Below are 25832 nucleotides of genomic sequence, written 5' to 3' on the forward strand. Positions count from 1 at the left end.
GAGCTCAGACACTGAAAAATGTATCATTGAGATAATACCAAAAATGGTCAACCTTTTCCTGTTAAGTTACAGTAAAGTATATAGTATGAGTACTTAGTATATAAGAGAAGAGTTAGAATGAGATTGTACCAGGTTGAGAATTCCTCATCCGAGAAGACCAGACAAAATTCAAGGTTTTTAGAGAGAGACTATCCTGAATGATATCACCAGTAAGTGGGTTTATAAACAAAGACAGAGCTTGGCAGGTTGCACTGGATCCTTCAAACCAGTTTCTCTGGAAAAATGTGAATTACTCAATAAACCCTCAGTTGCCCCTAAGGTAAATCAACTTTGAAATACAGTAGAGAACTCTGGGTGATAAATCACGCAGGGTTATACACTGGGTCCACAGTTCACAGAACATGATTAGATTTAAGACAATAGAAGATAGGGACATTTTATGAACTAGTTTATTGAATCCTTTTGAGACTATCATTGTTTGGCAGTTCCTAGAAGGCTTAGATAATCTTTAAGAGGTAAACAAATTAACTTGGAACTAAGAAAACAAAAACAAAACAAAAAACTGAATTAGAAAACATCTTCAAAGAAAAGCCCACCAATGAAAGAAGCACACAGTAGAAGCGTTACTTTTACTTTATAAGTTTCTTGTTAATTTTCAGACTCTTTTGTAGGGGAAAAAAAGTGTGTTCATGCTTGCCCCAGGCTTCGCTGTATAAAAGCTGCTTGTTCTCAACTTCCAAAAATGAATTTCTGATTGACATTAATGATTCTGTTAAATCTCTACATAAGGCAAAGGCAATTGGAAACATTTGCATTAAAACTTCCAAAATTGGAAATATTTGCATTTAAACTTCCAAAGCCAGCTGTGTTCCATTACTGTTTTTTCCCCCACTAAGAACTAAGAAACTATCCCACAAAAGCAAGAGGCCTCTAGTGTAAGTAGTTTTCAGTTTTCCTGTTACTCAAGTCAGATCAGCTGAAGGATGTTCAACCTCTCCCCTGCAGGCCATTTACTTTAAGGAAGGAAGGAAGGGAGGAAGGGAAGAAGGCAGGGAGGGAAGGAGGGAAGGAAGGAAGGAAAAAAATCTCTTCCAATCACATTAAGTCTTTTTTTTAAAAGCTTCAAATTGGCCGGGCTTGGTGGCTCATGCCTGTAATCCCAGCACTTTGGGAGATTGAAGCAGACAGATCACAAGGTGAGGAGATCAAGACCATCCTGGCCAACATAATGAAACCCCGTCTCTACTAAGAATACAAAAATTAGCTGGGTGTAGTGGCATGTGCCTGTAGTCCCAACTACTTGGGAGGCTGAGGCAGGAGAATCACTTGAACCTGGGAGGTGGAGGTTGGAGTGAGCCGAGATCACACCACTGCACTCCAGCCTGCTGACAGAGCTGCAGTCTTAAAAAAAGCTTCAAATTGCCCATACTAATTTCATTCAAAAAGTTACCAAGCCATAAGGTTCAACATGATTTTGGCATACATTTTGTTCTTAGAAGTATCTGGATCACAGGATAAAATCAGAAACGTTGGCATGACCCAACACACACACAGACACACACACAGACACACACACACACACAACACAGCTTTCTTATCAGCAGTTTTTGGAAATGGAGTATTGCTGTGGAAGTAGAAAGGGAATTTTCCTATTATTAGGGACCTACAAAGCGGTAGGCACTAAGACAAACATCTGACTTTCATTACACGAATCCTCAGAAATCTCTGCAGTATGCCTATTCCTACATCACAGATGAGATACAGTTGTCATCTCTCCAAGGTTATGTAATTTGTGCCAAGTGATACAGCAAAATTGGAATGCAGGTCTCTAATCTCTAAGTCCATACTTTCCCTATTGTACTGCATTGCCTCCCCTAGGAAATTTCTTCCTCGATGACAATATCATGAGGAAAGTGAAACTATTGCTTGCCATTTCTGAGTTAATATCAGCGTTTTTTCCATCCTCTAGCATGGATAATGCAGAGATGCCACCAATTCTGTTGGAGAGTAGAAATAATGTTAAGTTTGGTCTCCATCTTCCTAGCCACCATAGCTCTTTTCCTGCCCAGATGCAAGAAACAATTCTCAAAGGACTGTGAAATTGATCTTTGGTGTGGGGAAAATAAAACATAACAAGATGATGAATCAAACACTGTGTTGCCTTTAGCATTTATTGTAGAATATTATGTAAAGTGAACTAAAATTTTGTTAAACACAAAATTGTCTTTAAGAACGGCATAATATATGCTTAATTCTCTGAGGTCACAGAATACGATAGTCAGGTGGTTGGCATTTTAGATAAATATGCAAAAACACAATCACCCAGAGAGGTAAGTAACTTGCCCCAGTCACATAGCAAATCAATGGCAGAATCAGAATTCAAATATAGTCTTTCATGACTCCTAAGGGCCTGAGCTCTTTCCAATACACCAGTGGTTCTCAACTTCAGGATATATCAGAATTACTAGAGACCATGTTCAAAGAAAAGATTAGATGCTGAAGCTTGGACTAATAACTGTTGAATGAGAATCTTCAGGGTCAGGACATAGGTTTGTTTGTTTGAGCAACTTCCTGGGCAACCCTGCTATATGCCGAATTTTGACAGCCATACTACTACACCATGCTGCCTTATGGAGTTATAGAAATGGTCTTTGCTAAAGCATTAAAAACTTCTAGATTAATCCTAACTAGCAACAATTTTAACATTTTGTGAATTTTTGTTAATCTGTACATTGGGTATAATGGTTTTTGCTTAAATTAACATACTTATTTGTGTTTAATTGTTTTCTACTTAAGCTAATTTGCAGAATTCATTGATTTGTTTTTACTCAGCACTCTAAAAATTCTCTAAAAAAATGTTACAGTGTCTCTTTCACCTTGGGACACCAAATATTTCACCGAGATTGCCCCTTAGTTTAAGCAACCTTACTCATTTATTTTCCAAAAAAAAAAAATTAAGCAAATTTTGGTGGGTTATTGGGACTATATAATATAGTTATTTTTGAAGAGAAAGACTTTTTGAAGAGAAAGACTTAGTAAAATGATTAAAGATCAAAGATTCTCATGATTAGAAAAGATTTCATTACCTTCAATGAGCCCCAGGAAGCAGAGGGCAAATCTCCTGTGGATACTTCCAAAATGAGGTCATGTGGCTAACTAGTTGATTGTAAGAGACCATGTTAAAGGCCTCTGGATTATTTCAAAAGCATTATATAAATGTAATGCCCCCACCCCAATTCCTACTTCTAATAAAAATGCAGTCTTGGTGTCTGACTACAGAAGTCATACCCAAAGAGTTTATTTAAACCAGACAATTTTTTTTTCTGGTTTTCTCTTTCTGCTGAATTTTCTTACTTAGAGTTTGCAGTTTCTCTGTTGCCTCTGGGCTACAAGTAACTATTCGTATAATTAGAAGAGTATCTCATGTTTAAAAACAAATTAAGGAGAGAAATACTTGCCTGTGTAATGGCAAATCCATGGAACACTCCCAAAGTTTCCAATTTGAAATGCTTAGATCACCTTTCAGCTGTATCTTTCAGTGACCACAGAAATGTGTCCTACTCTTGTAAAGAACAAGGTTTCCTAAAATGGATCAACAGCAATCCCTCTGCTTGAGTTTTGATGATGGTGAGCAGCTTTTCGACTATTTACCGCTCAGTCTTGTGCCATCAAGTAGAGAATTTGAGTTTATGCAATGAGAAGAAACAGGATAAGCTCTCAGAATTTAAAATAATTATATTGTTCTTTATTGGTGGGCTTTCAATGAAATTTCTGAAATTATGTTTTTTCTTTACTCATTTTGATTTTATCTATTTTTCTTACTTTAATCTCTCACATTAGCAACAAACACACACACAAAAAAAATTTTTTTAGAAGAGCTGGTGCTTATCCAGGTTCCATTTGCACCATTTCATCTTGTCATTATTATAAAAATAGAGGGTCTGCTATAAAAACTGGAGAAATCACATTACTTCAAGCTCCCACTGGCAGTTAATATAGAGGACTCAGGAAACACTTGTGTCCTCGTTTAGCAGTCACTATCTGCTATCTCTCATCACAGTCATACAAACTTCAGGAATCAGGTTTCCATTCTATTGTAGTAATAGTTCTATTACTGATATTACAGGAATTAATTTTAATTCAATAAGCAAAATTTGAGTCTTTTCAATGAATGGCATACTGTCAAGCATAAAGAGATGAATAAGAATCAAGGAGTTTACAAAGAAATTTTTTTAAAAAGCCTTTAAAATAGCCACACATAAAATTAAATACCTAGGAATTAACTTGACCAGAGAAGTGAAAGATCTCTATAATGAAAACTATAAAACACTGATGAATGAAATTGAAGAGGACACCAAAAACTAGAAAAGTATTCCATGTTCATGGATTAGAAGAATCAATATTGTTAAAATATCCATACTACCACCCAAAGCAGTCTACAGATTCAGTGCAATCCTTATAAAAATATCAATAACATTATTCATAGAAATAGAATAAACAATCCTAAAATTTATATGGAACTGCAAAAGACTGAGAATAGCCAAAGCTAACCTGAGCAAAAAAGAATAAAACTGGAGGAATCATATTACTTGACTTCAAATTATACTACAAAGCTATGGTAACCAAAATAGCATGGTACCAGCATAAAAACAGACATACAGACCAATAGAACAGAATAGAGAAGTCAGAAAAAAATCCACACACCTACAGTGAACTCTTTTGACAAAGGTGCCAAGAATATACACTGGGGAAAAGACAGCCTCATCAATAAATGGTGTTGGGAAAACTGGATATCCAGATACAGCAGAATGAAACTAGACCCCTATCTCTCTGCATATACAAAAATCAAATCAAAATGGATTAAAGACTTAAATCTAAGACTTCAAACTATGAAACTACTACAAGAAAACATTTGGGAAAATCTACAGGACATTGGTCTGGGCAAAAATTTATTGAGCAATACCCCACAAGCACAGGCAACCAAAGCAAGAATGGACAAATGGGATCACATCAAGTTAAAAAGCTTCTACACAGCAAAGGATACAATCAACAAAGTGAAGAGACAAGCCACAGAATGGGGGAAAATATTTGCAAACAACCTATCTGATAAAGGATTAATAATCAGAATACATAAGGAGCTCAAACAACTATATAGTAAAAAGTATAATAATCTGATCAAAAAATGAGCAAAATATTTGAATAACCATTTCTCAAAAGAAGACATACAAAAGACAGGCATATAAAAACGTGCTCAACATCACTGATCATCAGAGACATGCAAATCAAAACTACAATGAGATATTATTTCACCCCAGTTAAAATGGCTTATATCCAAAAGATAGGCAATAACAAATGCTGTCAATGATGTGGAGAAAAAGGAACCCTCATACGCTGTTGGTGGGAATGTAAATTAGTACAACCACTATGGAGAACAGTTTGCATGTTCCTCAAAAAACAATAGAAATACCATATGGGCCAGGTGTGGTGGCTCATGCCTGTAATCCCAGCAGTTTGGGAGGCCGAGGCGGGTGGATCACTGGAGGTCAGGAGTTCAAGATCAGCCTGGCCAATGTAGCAAAACCCCATCTCTACTAAAAATAGAAAAATTAGCCAGACATGCTGGTGCATACTTGTAATCCCAGCTACTCAGGAGGCTGAGGCAAGAGAATCACTTGAACTCGGGAGGTGAAGGTCATAGTGAGCCAAGATCTTGCCACTGCACTCCAGCCTGGGTGACAGAGTGAGACTCTGTCTAAAAAAAAAAAAAAAAGAAAGAAATACTGTATGATCCAGCAGTCCCACTGCAAGGTATATACCCAACAAAAAGGAAATCAGTATCTCAAAGAGGTATCTGCACTCCCATGTTTGTTGCAGTACTGCTCACACTAGCTAAGATTTGGAAGCCACCTAAGTGTCCATCAATAGATGAATGGATAAAGAAAATGTGGTACATGTACACAATGGAGTACTACTCAGCCATCAAAAAGAATGGGATTCAGTCATTTGCAACAACATGGATGGAAATGGAGGTCATTATGCTAAGTGAAATGAACCAGGCACAGAAAGACAAACATTGCATGTTTTCACTTACTTGTCAGGTACAAAAATCAAAACAATTGAACTCATGGACATAAAGAGTAGAAGGATGGTTACCAGAGGCTGGGAAGGCAAGTGGGAGGGGGTAGATGGGAATGGTAAAGGGTGACAAACGATAGAAGAATTAATAAGACCTACTATTTGATAGCACAATAAGGTGACTATAGTCAATAATAATGGTACATTTTAAAATAATTTAAAGAGTATAATTGGATTGCTTGTAACTCAAAGGATAAATGCTTGAAGGGATACATACTCCCTTCTCCATGATGTGCTTATTTCATATTGCATACCTGTATAAAAATATCTCATGTACCCCATAAATATATATACCTACTATGTACCCACAGAAATTAAAGAAAAATAGAAAGAGTTTCCCCACAAAAGAAAAAAAGAATCAAGGAGTTTACAAACTAGAGGGGGAAATATAAGCCCTGAATTTAAGAACAGACATGAATTTTTCAGAGTCAGTGTTTCCCAATTATGGTACCTGGACCATCAGATCCACCTGCAGAGGCGGTTAAGAAATACAATTTCCTAGGTTACACACAAAACTACTGAGCCAGGGTCTCTGAGGGTGGAATAAAGAAATATATTTTTTTAATTTTATTATTATACTTTAAGTTTTAGGGTACATGTGCACAATGTGCATGTTTGTTACATATGTATACATGTGCCATGTTGGTGTGCTGCACCCATTAACTCATCATTTAGCATTAGGTATATCTCTTAATGCTATCCCTCCCCCCACCCCCTCCCTCAGGTTCCTTGATTTTTCATGCCTACAGTTTGAAAGCTACTGATGTGAAGATTGCTCTGGGTAGTTATAAAAGGAAATGAGTCGTATGCAGTTATTCATCTGCAATTGTCCATGTTAGCACTCTAAATGGAGAAATTCTCATCATTTGCATGCCTTAAAATCAATTGGAGGACTTGGTGTGAAATACAGATTCCTGGGTGTGCCCTGGTAATTTCTTATTTAGTGGGTATGGGATAGGACCCAGGAATATACATTTTAATTATGCTACTAGTGATTCCAATGCAGTTCACTTTGTGGACAGCATTATGAAAAGACCAAAACCACTGACCTGTTGGATTACAGTTGGCTGCCATCTCTGTCACTCTATTCAGGACGTGGCACTATTAAAGAGTATCATTTTAGAAGCTATAGGGGTATGGTGAGATTCCTGACAGGGTAAGTCCTATTATTAAGCAAGGCTAATGTAGTAAAATGGAATCCTCATTTAGCACTGTGGTTTGAATTGATGCAGCCAATTCATTGATTTATTTCAGTGGAACATTATCAACTACTATCTAAATCAGAAAACTCAGACTTTTAAAAAATTGTACTATGTTCATTCAAATATGCATTCTTGATTGAAAATACAATGCAACAGATACAACACAGATTGGAACATTATTTCCTAAAATTGTAATGATCTCCTGAAAAGTAATGCAAATATGGGATTTTGGTGCTGTTCAACATTGCACAGGTTGCCTGAAAGTATAATATGGAATAGCAGTAAGTTCTGTCTTTTAAAGTTATAAAAACCAAAGGCAAAATAAAATCTAAATATGACAGCTTACATCATATATAAGGAACCCCATTGTGAGAAGGGTGGATGCTGAAACCATCTCCTACTTCTTGCTTTCCAGTAGTCAGAAGTCTTCACAGGCCAAAGTGAAAGAGTCCACAGAACCCTAAGTAAATTTCTAGTGAATAAAATATATCATGTAGACTCAAAAAGAGTCTTCTCCAAATTCAGTTATCAAAAAAGAGAAAATTATACAAATTTTAGATAAGCTTATTCAAAAATATTCAACATACGTTTGTTGTACAGTTAACTATCAAGAGGGAAAACATCTGACTCTAGAAGAAAACACTTAGCATGTTTATGATTAATATTAGAAAAACTGTTAAAGATCTTTCTGGAAGAGATGTACCCCAGGCTGTTTTTATTGCGTAATAAAAAGTTGATCTCAGGTAGTCAGAGAAACCATGTCTCATTTGTATCAGGCAAGAGCATGTTCAGAAGCCATTCTGAGGATTTAATGAAGATGACTAGGAAAGGGAAGAAATCCACATATTGATCTGGCAAGTTAACATACTTCAATTCTGTCTACCATTTTTCTGCACTGTAGGGGCAGCCTTTTCAGTGGTGTGTTACTACAATTCTGAAAAATAATTTGGAAGTTAGGTCAGTCCTCAATGCTTTTGACATCTGGGATTAAGAAGGTTGATAAAGTGTCCTGGGCACATTCTCAACAAAGAGATAATTCTGACTCTTCCAGAAAGATCTTTAACAGTTTTTCTAATATTAATCAATCAAGGGATCCTCCCAGCTCAGCCTCCCAAGTAGTTGGGACTACAGGCACACACCACCACGCCTGGCTAATTTTTTGTATTTTTAGTAGAGACAGGTTTTTACCATGTTGCCCAGGCTGGTGTCGAACTCCTGGGCTCAAGTGATCTCCCTGCTTTGGCTTCCCAAAGTGCTGAGATTACAGGCATATGCCACCATGCCCAGCCAGATGTCTTCTTTAAGTCATGTTATTACAACTAAAACCAGTTTTTAAGTATAATTAAACAGGTTGTTGTAAACAAGAACAATGTGAAAATGATGATGCTATTTTTTGTATATTGATCTATATTTATGTTTCAGCTATTTGAGAAAGTCAAAGAAGTTTGTCCAAATGTGCATGAGAAGATCAGAGCTATTTATGCAGATCTCAATCAGAATGACTTTGCCATCAGCAAAGAGGACATGCAGGAGCTTCTCTCCTGTACAAACATAATATTTCACTGTGCAGCCACTGTACGCTTTGACGACACTCTCAGGTACATTCCCATTTCCCTCTCATGGCTTGTATACATATGTGTGCATGTAAATTTCTTCATAGTTTCTGTAAAAAAAAAAGAAATACACTCTAAACAAAAAAAACATACAAAGCAGCAAAACTCCTCCAAGATCCCACCATCTAGAAACAACCATTTACTATTGTGGAGAACATTCACTCCAATTTTTCTTTATGTATCTATGATTACATAGGTGTATGTTCAATTTTACTGGAAGAAAATGGCATCCTCGCGAGAATGATGTTTTGCAACCTGCTCAATTATATTTTTTGATATCTATCATTGTCAATAAATATTCTAATTTGTAATGATTACATGACATTCCATTGTACATATATATAATATATTAAACCAGTTCTATGTCGGTGGACATTTGGATTGTTTTAATTTTTCACTATTATGAACAACACTGCAGTGAACATCTGTGTGCATGTATATTTTTCACCCCTTCGTGTGCTCTTCTTGAGATAAATTCCTAGAAGTACAATTATCAGATACATATCAGATGTACCCAGGTTATGAACAGTTTGCATTTTCACACATAATGCTAAATTGCTCTCCAAAAATGTGGTGTCCACTTACATGGTCTCTGTGCACATGAATGCTCATTTTTACAGTCACAAAATAATACTATAATTTTTAAATTCTTTTAATGTTGCTAATAGGATAATGGAAATGGTAGCGCATGTTCTGATTTGTATTTCTTTGATGATTACAAAGGCTAATGCTATTTAAATGCTTATTGGCATTTTGTTCTTTGTGAAATGCCTATTGATGTTCTTTGCCTATTTTTCTATTGAAACATTTTTTTCTTATTAAGACTTCTTGAAAGTTTCAGCACAATAATTCTTCATTTTTTTTTTTTTTTTTGAGACAGAGTTTCGTTCTTATTGCCCAAGTTGGAGTGCAATGGCAGGATCTGGGCTCACTGCAACCTCCGCCTCCTGGGGTCAAGCGATTCTCCTGCCTCAGCCTCCCGAGTAGTTGGGATTATGGGTGCCCGCCACCACGCCCAGCTAATACTTTTGTATTTTTAGTAGAGACGGGGTTTTATCATGTTGGCCAGGCTCGTCTCAAACTCCTGACCTCAGGTGATCCACCCGCCTTGGCCTCCCAAAGTGCTGGGATTACAGGCGTGAGCCACTGCGCCTGGCCATTAAACTCTTCATCTTTTATAAGGCTCAAACTATTTTAACAATTTATCAAATGTCTTTCAAGTCTATTATTTATGCAGTTATTTATAATTTCTCCTAGTATTTTATGGTTTCATTTTTACATTTAGATATTTGATCCATTTATAAAGTATTTACCTAGAAAGAGGAGTACAGGCCAATTCTGTAAGAAGAGTGGTGCAGATGTGAAAGTAAAGCAGCTTTATTTTTCTTTTCTGCCATATGATTAGTTTTTAAACAATATTCGTTAAATATTTTATTTTTACTCTTTATCTGATATAAAGCTCTTAAACTAAATTTCAGTTTTTAAACTATTTTGTTACAGGCTTTCACTTCCAGTACTGTATCATTTTAATTACTGTAATTTTTATTATATTAGAGCAAGTATACTCACAGCACTGTATTTTTTTCTTTTGAGATGGAGTCTCGCTCTGTTGCCCAGGCTGGAGTGCAGTGGCACGATGTCGGCTCACTGCAGTCTCCACCTCCTGGGTTCAAGTGATTCTCTTGCCTCAGCCTCCCATGTAGCTGGGACTACAGGCACGCACCACCATGCCCAGATAATTTTTATATTTTTGGTAGAGACGGGGTTTCACAATCATGGCCAGGCTGGTCTTGAACTTCTGACCTCAGGTGATCCGCCCGCCTCGGCCTCCTAAAGTGCTGGGATTACAGGCGTGAGCCACCGTGCCCAGCCACACTTTCATTTTTATAGAATTTTCCTTACTGTTCTCTTTGCATATACTTCCTGATTAAATTTAAGATAATTTTGCCAGGTTTTTAAAAATCTTGGGAGTTTGATTAGAATTACCTTGTATATGTAGAATACTTTAAAAACATTTAGTACATTTAAAATATTCATTCTTCCTATCCAAGAACAATATATGTTTTCCCGTTTATTCAATTTTTTATTAGTTTTTTGTTATTATATATTCATTTATGATGAATTTGATATATTTTAAATGTTCAACTTTGAACATTTCTTCCCTTTTATTCTCTAATTTTTGTTTATATACAGGCAAGCTAGTGATTTTTTACGTAATTTTTATCAGTGGACACCTCACTGAATTATAGTACATTTCAGCTTTTTAAAAAGCTGCTTCTGTTTTCCATGTATGCAATTATATAATCCGACAGCAATTTTTGTTCTTTAATTTTATTTTTCTAATTAGTTCCAAGGCTAGGACTTCAGAACAATGTTAAGTAGTAGTGTGATTGTAGGCATTACTCCTACCACTGACGTTAAAAGCAGTGCTCCTAGCTTTTCACCATTAAGAATGATGTTGGCTAGCAAATTTAAATATATATTGCTTAATCATTTTATTCCTATTCTAGTGAATTTGTTTAATTGGAAATGGAAATTAAATGTCATTTTAAACTTTTCAGAATACATATAGATTCTTATATAGTTTTTCTCTTTTGAGTTAAATTAAATTAGTAAGTTTCCTGGTATTGGATAAACCATGTATTCCTGGAATGAACTATTTCATTGTTATCCCATACTGTTTATATAGCTTTGTATTCTACTAGCTGCAATTTTAGATTTTGACATCAATTTTCATGTCTTGCCTGGACCTTTACAATAGCAACTTACATTGCTCATTTAAAAAATCTACTGTTGCTCCCCTCCAGTTTATTTATATTTTCCAGCTTCTTCAGTTAGATGCTTAATTTACATGTTTTTGTTCTTTTAATGGCTGCCTATAGAATCACCTTTATAAATTCAGAGTATTGTAATTCTTTTTTCAGTTGATTAGAACCAATTGTCCTCTAGATATATGTACAGTGTGTCAGTGAATAGGATTTACGTGCACAAAACACATCATCACTACATAAAACATTCCGAGTATCACATAACTGTGTAGCCATGACCCATCCTTCTCTTCCTGGTGTTTTGGTGCAGCCACCAAAATCTGATAGGTATGCCAGTTATTGGAGTAGGTGCAGTTATAGCAAGGCATGATACTGACTTACTTCATTGTATTTCCTTCTGCTTAATCTTCTCTAGACATGCTGTGCAACTTAACGTCACTGCCACCCGGCAGCTCTTGCTTATGGCTAGTCAGATGCCAAAGCTGGAAGCCTTTATACATATCTCTACTGCCTATTCAAATTGTAACCTGAAGCACATCGATGAAGTTATCTATCCGTGCCCTGTGGAGCCAAAAAAAATCATTGATTCCCTTGAGTAAGTTGGTCTAATAAAGGGATCAAGGGGTGGGTAGAATAAGTTCCTTTGTTCTCTTTGATTCTTTGTAGCTATTAATGAGATGATGAAGTGAAACACTTTTGAAGCAAAATGTTTTGAAACAGTGCTAGCCTTAGCTACCTTGTCCCTGCTAGTTCTGGTGGGGAATGGAATATACTGCTAAAAGAGAAGGGGGATAGAAAATTCTTAAACATTTTGTGGAATTGTGTAGGATTGCATGAATACTATACATAGAAGTTGTTTCTCACTTCTTAATGAACTTAGCATTGTCACTGGATAAAGCAAGTATAATGTATAGTATAAAAGTTCAGAAGAAAAATTTTTGATTCAGACTGATGTGAGTTTGGCATAGCTCCACCAGTAACTACCTGTGTGACTTTGAGCAAATTCCTTGCCCTCTCTGAGCCCCAGGTCCTTCATTTGTAAAATGGGCCCATTTTATAGTTGTGAGGTTGAATAAAGTTATATAAAACACTTATTGCAGTGCTAGGGAGTGTTTAACAGCACTTAATCAAATGATTCATAAAAAAGAACTAGAGGCTGGGCGTGGTGGCTCACGCCTGTAATCCCAGCACTTTGGGAGGCTGAGGCGGGTGGATCACCTGAGGCCAGGAGTTCGAGACCAGCCTAAAATACAAAAATTGGCTGGATGTGGTGGCAGGCGCCTGTAATCCCAGGTACTTGGGAGGCTGAGGCAGGAGAATCACTTGAACCTGGGGAGAATCGCTTGAACCTTGGAGGCAGAGGTTGCAATGAGCCGAGATTGTGCCATCGCACTCCAGCCTGGGCAACAAGAGTGAAACTCCGTCTCAAAAAAAAAAAAAAAAAAAAAAAAAAAAAGAACTAATGAAGAATAAGAATTGCTCCAAGATCTGGCAGAAGGTGACAGTCTCTTGACTTATTTGGCTGAGCCACACTTTCCTTACTGTCCTATGATGCAAGAGAAATAATGTCTAGGATTTTTCTCTTCTTGCCAACGAGCAGAAACCACTTTCATCTTAGAACACAGCTCAGGTCTTAGAATAAGTTTGTTTTCTGCTTCTTTATTCTTCTGCTCCATTTTACTAAGTTTACCTTGTTTTTTTTTTTTTTAAAAAAAAAACTCTACATAAAAAGTATTACAGCAGAAAAATGGACTATTTCACAATGAATTTGTCACATTATAATTTTATATAATACTGTATTTATATTTAATATATACTCTTTAAAAAGTTTTAGCTAAATCAAGAGTTCATTCCCTTCAGGGCAAACATTTTTATCTCCTCCAGCTCTGAGAATAGATATTTTTGTCTGTCATGTAAAAATATCCAGGACAAAGAAGAATGAAAGTCATCTAAAGGATCTGGAGGTTAAAGTTGCTAATAAATGGAGGTTTGCTAAATTGGTACAGAGAAAAATTTTAGAGTGCAGAGTTCATCAGGATAGTGGGAGAAAAAGCAGGTGTATTCTGAGGCCCAAAGTCTAGACAATAAAGTATGTTTAAAGCCTCAGAGCATTTTCAGGATGGAATTGGTTTCTGTCAGTTACCCTCTTATGGTGTTGTCTCTTGGTAAATGTGATGTTTTCATATTTGATATGTCCAGGAGAGGGGCAGACCCCTTTTGATTCCAGACTGTTTCCTGGGACTTTCTCCACTGCTGATCTCTCTAACACCTGACAGGTCATAGTGCAATTTGAGGTAGTGGAAGAGCCTGAGAGTTCATCAGAGAAAAGAAGTAAGAGGCCAGGTGTGTTGGCTTATGCCTGTAATCCCAGCACTTTGGGAGGCCGAGGCGGGTGGATCACCCGAGGTCAGGAGTTCGAGACCAGCCTGAGCCAACATGGTGAAACCCTGTCCCTACTAAATACAAAAAATTAGCTAGGTGTGGTGGCACATGCCTGTAATCTCAGCTACTTGGGAGACTGAGGCAGTAGAATTGCTTGAATCCAGGAGGTGGAGGTTGCAGTGAGCTGAGATTGCACCATTGCACCCCAGCCTGGGCAACAAGAGCAAAACGTTGTCTCAAAAAAAAAAAAAAAGAAAAGAAAAAGAAAAGAATTAAGAGTTCACCCATAGTGAAGGGCTTCTCTAGGTACTCCATGCCACTTCCTCCCAAACTATGTCCAGACACTAAATACCCCTAGGTTTCAAAGAAGAATAAACTCACCTCCCAGAAGAAGAGCTGATTTATCTTCAGGCATTCAGCACTTTCCATCCATCCTCCCTCAAGTATATGTCAACCAGACAAGGCAGGTAATTGCTACATAATTTATGAACAAACTGCAACTGACATTTGTACAAAATTTTTAACCTCCATCTGTCATTTACTGCTCTCCAAGGATAACAATTATTTAAGCAACTAATTAGAACTAGGAATGAAATTATTTTATCTCAACAGATAAATTTTGGGTGCAATTAAGGAACTAAGTTTTTTTAAAAAATAGAGAAAAGTCATACTTATTATTTGCTAATTCAAAATTAATTAGGACATCCAGGACCACCTATCCAGCCTCATCTCTCTCAGTCCTCCCCTTACTTTCATGCTGCAGTCACAAAGAAGTAAGGCCTTCCCTCCTCATACTCTGCCTGCCTTTGCACTCGAAACTCTCTGTTTGTTTCAGAACTTACTTCCCCTTCTGCTTCACCTGGTTAATTCTTACTCAGACATCAAGGCTCCCCAGCGAAGCTCTCTGGCTTAGGCACCCTTCCCCAGTGCCCCCATAGTTCCCAGTGTTCAGCTGTATTATTGCTCATAACACGGGTCATTCTGGATGTCTGGTTGCTTATCTACATTCTACATTAGACAATGAGCTTCTCAATGGAAGAGAATATTTCTTGCTCCTCTTTGCATCTCCAGCTAGGGACTCAATGCTTGCTGAATGAATGAAAAGCTTTTGGTGGCATAGATGATTATTGTTCATACTGTTTTGACTGTTTTTGTTTGTTTGTTTGTTTTGACTGAAGCAAGAATAGATGACAGAATTCTGTAACAAGCTGATATTTTGGGATGCAGAAGTCTTATGTATAAAATATCTATCCATATCCCCACATCTTACCCTTGTTTCTGGTTGTTCATTTTTTGCTTCTTAAACTTTGAATGAAACCTATATGTTAACTTCTGAATAGCACTTTAAATAAAACCCAGCAACCCCTCACCAACTATACCATGATCTACGACTATTTCAACAACTCCTATACCAGATGGAATTTTTGGAAGTTTTAGAATAACAACATTAAAAATCATTCTGAATAAATATCAATTCACCTAAATCCAGGTTTAGTTTCTTTGTTTTAGGAAAATACTTTGTTTATTTGAGTAATTCTCTATTTAGTAATTGGTCTGTGTTAAAATGGAATTATTTTCCAAGGTTTTTAGGTTTCTATTTCCCTTGGGAGTTTTTCTTTCTTTCAGTGCAACAGAGAAATGCCTGGGGGAAAGTTTTTTTGTTGTTGTTGTTAACAGTAACTTCAAGGGGTCTAGCGGCTGCCATTGCTCTTAGTAGTTCAGCAGTTCTTATTTATTTATTTATAAGGAACCAGGAGTTAGACAACAAGATGATCTTGAAGCTATACTCTTGGCATTATATTCTCAAGAAAATCACCATGACGACGTAAAATGAAACTTTATTTTTCCAGAAAATCAGTTGAATGGGAATTCCAGTTCTGAGAAGTAAAGAAGGATATGCGTTTTTGGCCCGGACCTTTCCTGATTGCTTGGGCAGCAGTGGTACTCCTCAGTGTTGTTAATAATGGGACTGTGAACTTGAACCCCATGCTTACATCCTGGTCCCAACCTTTGCAGGCCCAAAGTCTCTGCTCATTCAGCTTCCCCCATTTTCTATCCATCCTGTATCCTGAGACTGTCAGGCCTGAGCTCCCTTTCTTTAGCCCCTATCTCAAAACTTTTAGCATTACCTTGGCCCTGAAATATTCCAGAAAGATGAAATTTGATTTCGTTAGCACAAAAACTTTAGCACATTAGCATAAATATATTTTTAAAATAACTTAAATCAGGAGTTAATGCTTTTAATGAGTATGACGAGCCTGGCCGTTAATCAGTGTTAAGCAACTCATTTTCCTGGCTCTTATATCTGTAGTTGTCTTCTGCCCCTCATCCCAGCCACCCGTTCCCATTCTGACTCAACTCTACCTTCATATTACCAGCTTCTGACTAGTTGGTGTATTTACCTGTGGAAATTTATGTGCATAAATGGATCAGGGATTGCCAGTGAAATTCCAGTTTTCCAGAATAACAGCTTATATAGAATGTTTATTTTTTAAAATGCACATAACTGACCAAGAAAGGCAGGGTTTTAGTGCTTTCCGTATTTTTTAGGTCAAGGTAACTCCTCTTAGGGAAACCAGTATAGAAGAAAAGGGCTTTTGTGCCTGTATAAAAACCTGAAATAACTAGAAGCAGGTACTAGAAAAACGGAATCACAAATATTTATTGTTCTATTGAACATATGTAAATAAATCTGAATTAAGACAGGAAGGGAGGACATGAATCATTATTGAGCAATTACTGTGAGCAAGACACTTTCACAGACATTTAATTCCATAATGTAATTTGTAGGGTTGATATTATTATCACTGCTATACTAATCATGGAGCAAAAAGCTCAGAGTGGCTAAGTAACTCCTTGAAAGTCTCTCAGACACAATTTTTATCCATGGCCACTTGATTCTGAAGCCCATGGTCTTTGCAGTCTACTCACGTACTTGGCAGTGGTAGAGATTAAAAGGTGCTTTCTGGCTGCGTGCAGTGGCTCAAGCCTGTAATCCCAGCACTTTGGGAGGCCGAGGCGGGCGGATTACGAGGTCAGATCGAGACCATTCTGGCTAACGTGGTGAAACCCCGTCTCTACTAAAAATACAAAAAATTAGCCGGGCGTGGTGGCGGGCGCCTGTAGTCCCAGCTACTCGGGAGGCTGAGACACGAGAATGGCGTGAACCCGGGAGGCAGAGCTTGAAGTGAGCCGAGATTGTGCCATTGCCCTCCAGCCTGGGCGATAGAGCGAGACTCTGTCTCGGAAAAAAAAAAAAAAAGGTGCTTTCTTAAGATATAGACTATGTTCCAAAGAGCTCATATCCAAGACAAATAGAACAGGGCAGAATTATACACGTGTGGTGGTGGGGAAACAGATCATATTAAGTCTGGTGGAGTGGAGGGAGGCATAGGAGAAGACTTGGAAGAGTGGATAGAGTGTGCGTGGATAGGTGAGATGTGCACATGTGCCTGGCAGGGCAGCTGGAGCTGGGAAACCCAGGCGTGTTTGGGACACAGCCATTAGTCCATCTTGGCAGCACATGTGTTACGTGTAGGGAAGCAGTTAGAGATCAAGCTGTAGGGGAGGATGGGCCATACTGTGGAGATTTTGCATACCATGCAGAGGAACTGTATTTAATTCTCTAGGCAGTAGAGATCCATTGAAGGAGGGCCATGTGTGCACATGCATTTTTGTGTGTAATTTTGGGTTGTTTGCTCATTTGTTTTCGTCATGGAAAAATACTGATGAAAGTGGGCTTCAGGAATATTAATATAGCCAGGGGTGGGGGGAGGCAGTGAAGTAGCATAGGGAGTAGACAGAGGAAGCGAGACCCATTACCAGAGGGGAGTGGTATGGAAGACTAGAACGAGGGTGAGGCAACAGATATAAAAAACACCTCCATGTTTTGGGAAAAAAAAAACAATAGGACATGGCTACTGCTTTGCATATGGGGTTGCACCTATCAAATTAACTCCAGATTAGAACATGCATACTTGTCATGTTTTGCATCTCTAGTACCAGGGATTTAATTCTTTTAAAATTCAATTCTGTTGAAATTTTACTCCAAGAAGCAATGCGTTTTTGAGAGCTAATCCTGATATATTCAAATCTCAATGACTTAAGTTTATGGAGTGGACTTCTTTTAAATTAGTGATTCCCTGATTTACCTGACTGTTGGAATTTCCAGGGCATGTTGAAAATACAGATTATCAGACTCTTAACTCTGCAGATGTATTTAGTGATTCTAAAATGGCACCCAGGAATCTGGATTTTTCCCAGGGGCCCTGTGTAATTCATATTTATGAGCAGGCAAGTTTGGGAAAGAGTGCCTTAAGGAGCTTTTTCACTAAGCAGTCTTCATTTGAAATGAGGATCATTTGTCTTCTTTATCTCTATGCTCCCTCTTTCTCCTGCTCTCCTCGCCTCCTGTTGTCTTTCAGTTCTTAGAAGCTTTAATGGAAAGTTCCTAGTAGATCTGTACCTACTAAAAACCATGCTTCTGAGGCTACACAGTCACCAGAAGACACAGCTAATCTGCCATGTGAAAAAGGAAAGGTGGCGTGTGCACTGAGGGTGCAGGTATGAGAGGCAGGGGAATGGAGGCCCCTACAGCCAGCAGCAGTGGCCCTTATCACAGCCCTCTGGGAGATATGAAAGGAGGTCAGATGTTGGAAAGTAGTCTTTTTTGCCTTCGTGCTATAGAACACATTGTCAACACTAAAAAAGCTGACCTCTTCTAGGGGAATGGTGAAAGCTGATTCTAGCACTTGTGCTTTTAATTTCAGGATGGCACAGCTTCAAAATGACATCTAAGTAGCTAAGTAAAAATGAGAATTCTTTGTACTTTGATATTAGCAGGCTTTAAATTACAAACCAGAATAAGATTAAATTGTTTCTTAACCAAACTGAGTAATTTTCAAATGGCAGGCCATTGGCAGGGCATTCAGCATCTGGCTCATGTTTGAGCCTGGCTAGGTGCTCCGTAAAAGTCTTGAGGGAAATACAGAGGCCAATTCTCCATAAGCATTAGGCTCAGAAATACCCTGCTTCCCACTGGAAAGTTTAAGTTGACCTTGAAGCCACCTTCACCAAACCGAGGTTGGTCAACACTTTTCACCATTGCCACTGGACACTTTACTTCCAATTTTGCTTCCTGGTCTACAAAGATAACCCCCTTCCTTCCTTTCCCACATTCTCCATACAACCTCGTCTTCTTTTGAGTTCGTCCACTTTCTCTCATCATTGTCCATCTCTGCTTCCCAAAACCTTACATAGTACAGAAATTGGCCAATCAAGATTATCATGTGGAAGAACATCCATTTACTGAATAAGGCAGCTGGCTCCTGGGGGCAGAAAGGTGATTAGACACAGTGATAAAAATCATAATCCCTGATCTTCTGGACTCACTGTCTGTCCAGTGGGGAGACAGACACATAAGCAAATACAACTTAATAACTACAACAATCAAGAGAATGACATAATCTAGCCTGCAGAAAGAGAGAGCAAACATTATCATAAGACAGTGTGTCCACCACTTACTCTCTAACAGATTTCCTGATAAACTACTAGGCTTGCCCACTTGTTGCATAAGAAAATTGAGGGGATCAGGGGAGGGGAAATACATATGCCTCTTGGTATTTCATTCAGTAAATACATAAATAAACTAGTAATGATATAATCATGTTGATTCAATAAGTTTGAAACCAAAATTCATAATCTTTAGAAAAAATTGTGTATGTGTGTATATGTGAACACACGTAGACATATACATACTGCTTTCTGAAATTTTCAATGACTTTATGCTTCTTCTGAAGCAATTCAAGTTTAGAATTTGAGACCCATGGGTTCAAAACATTCTTGAGTATACTGGAGGACATTTAGATTAATTTCAGACATGTATTTTGGTTTATATGTGTTTTTTATCTATACTAACTTATTTACTGTTTTAAAAACAAATTGAGAACAAACAACAGCAGCAACCCTGAATTGAGTGTTTAAGTCCTAAGAATGGCTTGGCCCAACCAGTGGATGTGCATGTTTATTACACTAATCTCCTCTGAACCTAGGAAGTGGCTGGATGAGCTTCAGATGGTTTGTTTGTCTGTATTATAAATGATATTTTATTTTTATTTTTTATTTATTTATTTATTTACTTATTTATTTATTTATTTATTTTGAGCCAGGGTCTCTGTCACCCAGGCTGGAGTATGGTGGCACAATTATGGCTCATTGGAGCCTCCAACTCCCAAGCTCAAGCAATCCTCCTGCCTCAGCCTCCTGAGTAGCTGGAACTGCAGGTGCCCACCACCATGCCCCATTAATTTTTTAAAACTTTTTTTGTAGAGGCAGGGTATTATTATGTTGCCCAGGCTGGTCTCAAACTCCTGGACTCAAACGATCCTCCTTCCTCAGCCTCCCAAAGTGCTGGGATTACAGGTTTGAGTCACCGCACTGGGCCAGAAATGACACTTTAAAACTATTACCTACAAAGATGTATGCTCACTGGTTGTTTTATTAAAAAATTAAAATGCCTTAGGTTTATTGGCTCATTTTGTTTTATCAAAGAGCTTAAATGCAGTTGTGAATATTCCTGTTTACCCTCATGATAATTTAGAATGAGTATAATTATTGCCATTTTCACAAGTACAATTGGAATGAGAAGATAAAACAGTGGAATACAGGTGTAGCTGAGAGTAGCAGAGGCAAGTCATCTATAGAATATTAAAATTTCTTGCATGCGTGCTGTCAGAAATCTACAAAACCAAAATTTTCTAAGACAAGCAAACTCGCCAAGCTTTATAAGGCCCCTATCCCCCCAAGTATTATCCTTTCCATGTACCCCAACATTAATGACAGCAACTGGTACTAGCCATGTGACATACAATCCCTGCACATTATTGGGCTCTGATGTTTTCTAGGTTTTTTTTTTTTTTTTTTACAGCTTTATTGAAATTAAGCTCTATTCCCTCAAGACCTGGTTTTCATAAACTATATATTTTTGCAGGTGAGAGAAAATGGTCTCAGGTCAGTCAATCCACTGTTGACCCACAAATGAAATGAGATAGTGGTAGGATTGTTAAGATGGAGAGGTGTCCGCATCATCCTATATTCTTTCCCAGCCCCCAGGTGACCATATAATTAAAATATCCTAGATATTTCTATGTAGTTGAAGTTGTTTTTAATTCTAGAACCCCTCAATCTTTCTCTATTCAATTTAAATGAAAAGACATTTGAGTATCCAGAACACACTCAGCACTAATAGAAGCAAAGCAAGAAAAGTGGAAACAGTATAGTCAACGCCCATGTTCTACCTCAGGATCAAATGAGGCATTAAAATTGAAAGCTGTGATTCTGAATAAGTCTTAACATCATGCACATCTTAGCTGCTCAAAAATGTGTCATGTCAGCAAAGTGGTAACAGTGAAGATTTTCTACAATCAAAATAGTATAGTTCTGTTCTATAAAATAGAAATAAATATACCACATTGATTAGAAAAATCACACTAGCATATTTCGGCAGCTTAATTTTTAAAAAGCTATGTTATATCAATGATTTAACCACATAGATCTGTCAGCTAGAAGAATGTTAAATACATAATTGACAATACTTTTGTTGCTTTCTTAAGAGAGGTGTAGATAGACTTTGGGGTTATCAAGTGGTTTGACATATTTTTAAGAAAGATTAGGCTGATGCTATGGTAACTTGGTTATTCATGACACATGTTATCTTGTAAGTAGGAGTAGCCAATAATCGTGATTTTGAAGCTGTTTCAGAGCACTATAATCACCTCACTTGACAGACTTCAGAATTCACTGGAAATCTCTGGAGATAATTTTCAAGTTATTAGCATAGACTCTAAACAGACCTTCAAAATGCATTACATAGGTTTGCTAAAACAGATGGTAAGTGCCAAAAGTAGTCACTTTGATTTGATTTGCACTGAGTGGAATTTTTAAAATTTAAAGCTAAAGGCTTCAGGATTACTGCACTGGATTTTTATCGGACAACACTGAGTAGGGCTGCCACTGAAGCACCTTGGATGACAGCCTCTAACTCCCCGAACACAGCATGCAGCACACTACTGGGAGAATGACTGGGACTCAAATATGTGTTCAATGAATGTACTTATCAGCTTGCTAGAGAGGAAGTAAAGTAATAATAACCTCTAATATAGTACTACTAAAGTTCTAATTTAGTACTACTACAATAAAGTAGTAATCAGTACTGATAAAGTAGCAGTAGTGCTAAAGTAGTGCTAATAAAGTAGTACTAATAGCCCTATACTATCATTCGTAATAAAGTAGTATTGCTATTGATTCTATCGGTCTATCTACCTACCTGCCTGCCTGCCTACCTACCTACCTACCTACCTACCTACCTACCTGCCTGCCTACCTACCTACCTACCTACCTACCTACCTGTTTGGATGGGAGCGCACAGGATAAGATTGGGCTTAGCAGTGGCGAGCAAAAAGCTCATGCATGCTTTGAACAGGTACACACTCAAACTTGGTATCATGTGACTGTTCTGAATTCCAGAACTGAGGCTAAAAGGTGGAAGTTTTGTTTGATTGTGTCTCACATTTTCCTTTTGGTTTATTGTCTAACATGTGTTACTAGAATTCTCTTTACCTTTTAGGTGGTTAGATGATGCTATTATTGACGAGATTACACCCAAGCTGATCAGAGATTGGCCCAATATTTACACCTACACCAAGGCCTTGGGAGAAATGGTGGTGCAGCAAGAGAGCAGGAACCTGAACATTGCCATCATAAGGCCCTCCATTGTGGGAGCAACTTGGCAGGAGCCTTTCCCAGTAAGCCCACTCACCTGGATTCTGTGTTTTGCTTCCAAACTAAGGTTCTTCTAGCCCAATTACTTTCTGATGTCTTTCTTCTTCTCCTCCTCAGGATTTATAGCTAAGTGCAGCCAATCGAATAGGAACCCATTATACTAGGGCAAAATTCCACTTTGGGTTCAGGATTCACCCAGCATGTGGCTCCTCTGGCAGTTACCTTGACTGTCCTAGAGTTGGACGGAGAGCTTAAATTAGCTTCTAATTACTCTAGTCTCAAAATTCCCATGGGTGATGGTTTCATATCTTGGCTTTCCTACTATAGTTTAAGCATACCAGAATGTCCTTCATGGCCAAATTGGTAGTATTACAACTGCCAGGGTAAACAAGAGTTTCAAAGCTCACAGAAGGATCTCAGTTTAGGAATACTAATTTTTTTAAACCTCAGTATACTGTCATGACCTTTTGAAAGTACTTTGAATTATACCATCTTGTTCAAAGCAAGTCTGTGAAGCTTTGGGGTAGATAAATTCCTGCTCCACTACTTACTGGTAATGCAACATTTTTGAGTTGTCCCTTCCATAAAACAGGACAGATACTATGGAGAGTTGATTTGATGAGACAGTGTATGAGGAGTGGTCCCTACTAAAAGGCTCAACAAATATTAATCCCTTCATCTTCTCCTCTCTTCTCTCCCATTATACACACACATTTGACTTTTATACTGTAATGTAAAGAGACATAATAAGGTCAGCTGAATGGCTTAGGTCTTAAGAAACAAACTTAAAAACACATTTCCCTCTAGCTGCTCTTAAACATAATCTCTGTAACATCTTTAAGTAAGTCAATACACACACAGACACACACACAGACACACACACACACATATATATATGTATATATATCTGGCATGGACTCTATAGCTGGTAAAAAATGTTAAGAAATGGGCCATTAACACAAATCATGTTTTCAATGTTCTCCTAAGAGGCTGAAATCAGGACTAAGGTGGAGAAGTATGGTTGGTGAATTGCTTAGCAGATCATGATATAAGGACAAAGTCCAATTTAGTCCATAAGAGGTCATAAAACACCACAAAACCATTCATGACTCCTGCTAAGAAAACAATCCTGGCCAAATTCTAATTTTTGCACAGTCAAATAAAGTACAGAAAATGGCCAATGCTTTGCCATTATCTTTTGAGATCTTAATAATACTGAATTAGATAGTTCTATTGGCTGGGATCTCAGTGCTCTTGTTTGAAATTTATTAAGATTAGACTGCAGATGTTCCAAAGATAAAGCAATTTTCTGAAATGTGTAACCAATAGAAATCTTCTTTCTTTTAGGGTTGGGTTGATAATATAAATGGACCTAATGGAATCATTATTGCGGTATGTATAATGATAAAGAAATAACTCCCTGAAATGTAGTAGAGGAATAGTAACAAAATTCTTAGTGCTGGCTTAGCTTCATTGATCCAAAACATAAATGTTACTTTACTAATAACTGAGGCATATTATTTTAATTGTTCTGATTGTAATATACAGGCAGGATGAAATTATTCTTTGAGAATTTTTTATCAGAAAAACAGAGGTAATGTGCTATCAGTTACTATTTAGGAGTTTTATTTTTGAAGTCTTTGAGCATCAAGGACTTTTCTTTAGTTACCACAAGATGGGGATATTTCCTCCTTTTTGCAGTTTATAATTTCATGAATTAGTGCAGTGAATTGAGGATGCAGTAAAAATATCTTCAAAGATTATTGAATTCTTGATTATAAAACACATGTAAGAGTTTATGTGTGTGTATAGAAAAGAGATATACATCAATAATTGTTAATGAATACAAGAAAGAGAACTACCAATTGGAGCAAATTTTTCAAATACAAAAATCCATGAATATAGGCAACACCTTTTCAATAATATCTTACCAGAAGAAACGTGGCTCCTCTAGGTAAGCAGCCCTTAGTGCGCATCTGCCCGAAGTCCAGATTGATCCAGCCAAGCTGTGGGGCTTCACAGCTCACACTGAAGCATTCAGGGTCTAAACCCCACTTCATTCTTCTGTACAATGAATAGGAAATCAGTGATCTAAATAAACTTAAATTTTATTAGGGATTTAGACTGCACTTCAGACTCTGTCTCTGTTCCTCCCAGAACTAGGTTCAACATGAACTGCAATACAAATATGAGACAGTGAATTATAAGTGACAAAGATCTTCCTTCTGATTTCTTATTTTCCTAGCAGCCCCTTTCTTTCTGTTTCCCACCTGCCTTCAACTCTTTCTTCTACAAAAGTTCAGTTGGGGTGAACGTTTAGTGACTTAGAACATCATTATTTTAACATGATCCCAAAACGGGTTTCATTATATGCAAAGCTGCATATTTATTTACATTTTCTAAAATGTTCTAAATTGGTTTCTTATGTCTGAAAGAAGGGGAGCTAGTTATAAGAAAACAGAACTGAGTAACATAAGAAAGTGCTAATCATTGCAAATCAATGTTGGAAACATGCACAGCATAAAGAATCAATTTCATAAACTCAACCAATTATTAACATGAATAATTCCTAATTCTTGCATCTATATAACTTCAGTGATCTGTGAGGTGAACTAAGATACTGAATAAAAAGTAAATAATAAGGCAATTTTTCCAAGCCCAAAAAAAAGTTTTGTTTTATTAATGGTGGAATTTCACCAATTAATGTTTTTCAAATAAGTATTTCTTAAACTTTTAATGCCTACTATTGCTTGTAAGTTAATACAGAAAAAATCATCAAGGAAATGGTAAACAAATATTAATGGGAAAATTAATGAGAAATTTGTATAACCTTAATTCTTAACATGTCTTATGAATTAATTTTTAAGATGTAAAAGTTTATTCTTGGTGTTTGTTAATTGAGTTTATTAACCTCTCACAAATTTGAGGAATTTTATTCCCTAAAGGAACGTGAG

General features: G+C 37.3%; 1 protein-coding gene and 1 long non-coding RNA gene across 2 annotated transcripts in view; one reads left to right on the plus strand and one right to left on the minus strand.

Moving 5' to 3' along the window:
- The window catches only part of FAR2 (fatty acyl-CoA reductase 2), a 188948-nt gene that overhangs the window by 139394 nt on the left and 23722 nt on the right, over positions 1 to 25832 (plus strand). Inside the window, exons 3-6 of the mRNA XM_002823069.6 lie at positions 8760 to 8935; positions 12134 to 12313; positions 22724 to 22901; positions 24226 to 24270. Of these exons, the coding sequence (XP_002823115.1) occupies positions 8760 to 8935; positions 12134 to 12313; positions 22724 to 22901; positions 24226 to 24270 (579 nt within the window). The remainder of the gene's footprint in view (positions 1 to 8759; positions 8936 to 12133; positions 12314 to 22723; positions 22902 to 24225; positions 24271 to 25832) is intronic.
- On the minus strand, positions 7353 to 24784 carry LOC103892004 (uncharacterized). The gene is made up of 5 exons (XR_008511875.2): positions 23430 to 24784; positions 22916 to 23110; positions 14482 to 14600; positions 12100 to 12279; positions 7353 to 9000 (listed from the first exon to the last, which is right to left on the minus strand). It is a non-coding gene; the product is annotated as an uncharacterized LOC103892004 (long non-coding RNA).

Source organism: Pongo abelii, chromosome 10, assembly GCF_028885655.2.
Source record: "Pongo abelii isolate AG06213 chromosome 10, NHGRI_mPonAbe1-v2.0_pri, whole genome shotgun sequence".
Taxonomy (NCBI): domain Eukaryota; kingdom Metazoa; phylum Chordata; class Mammalia; order Primates; family Hominidae; genus Pongo; species Pongo abelii.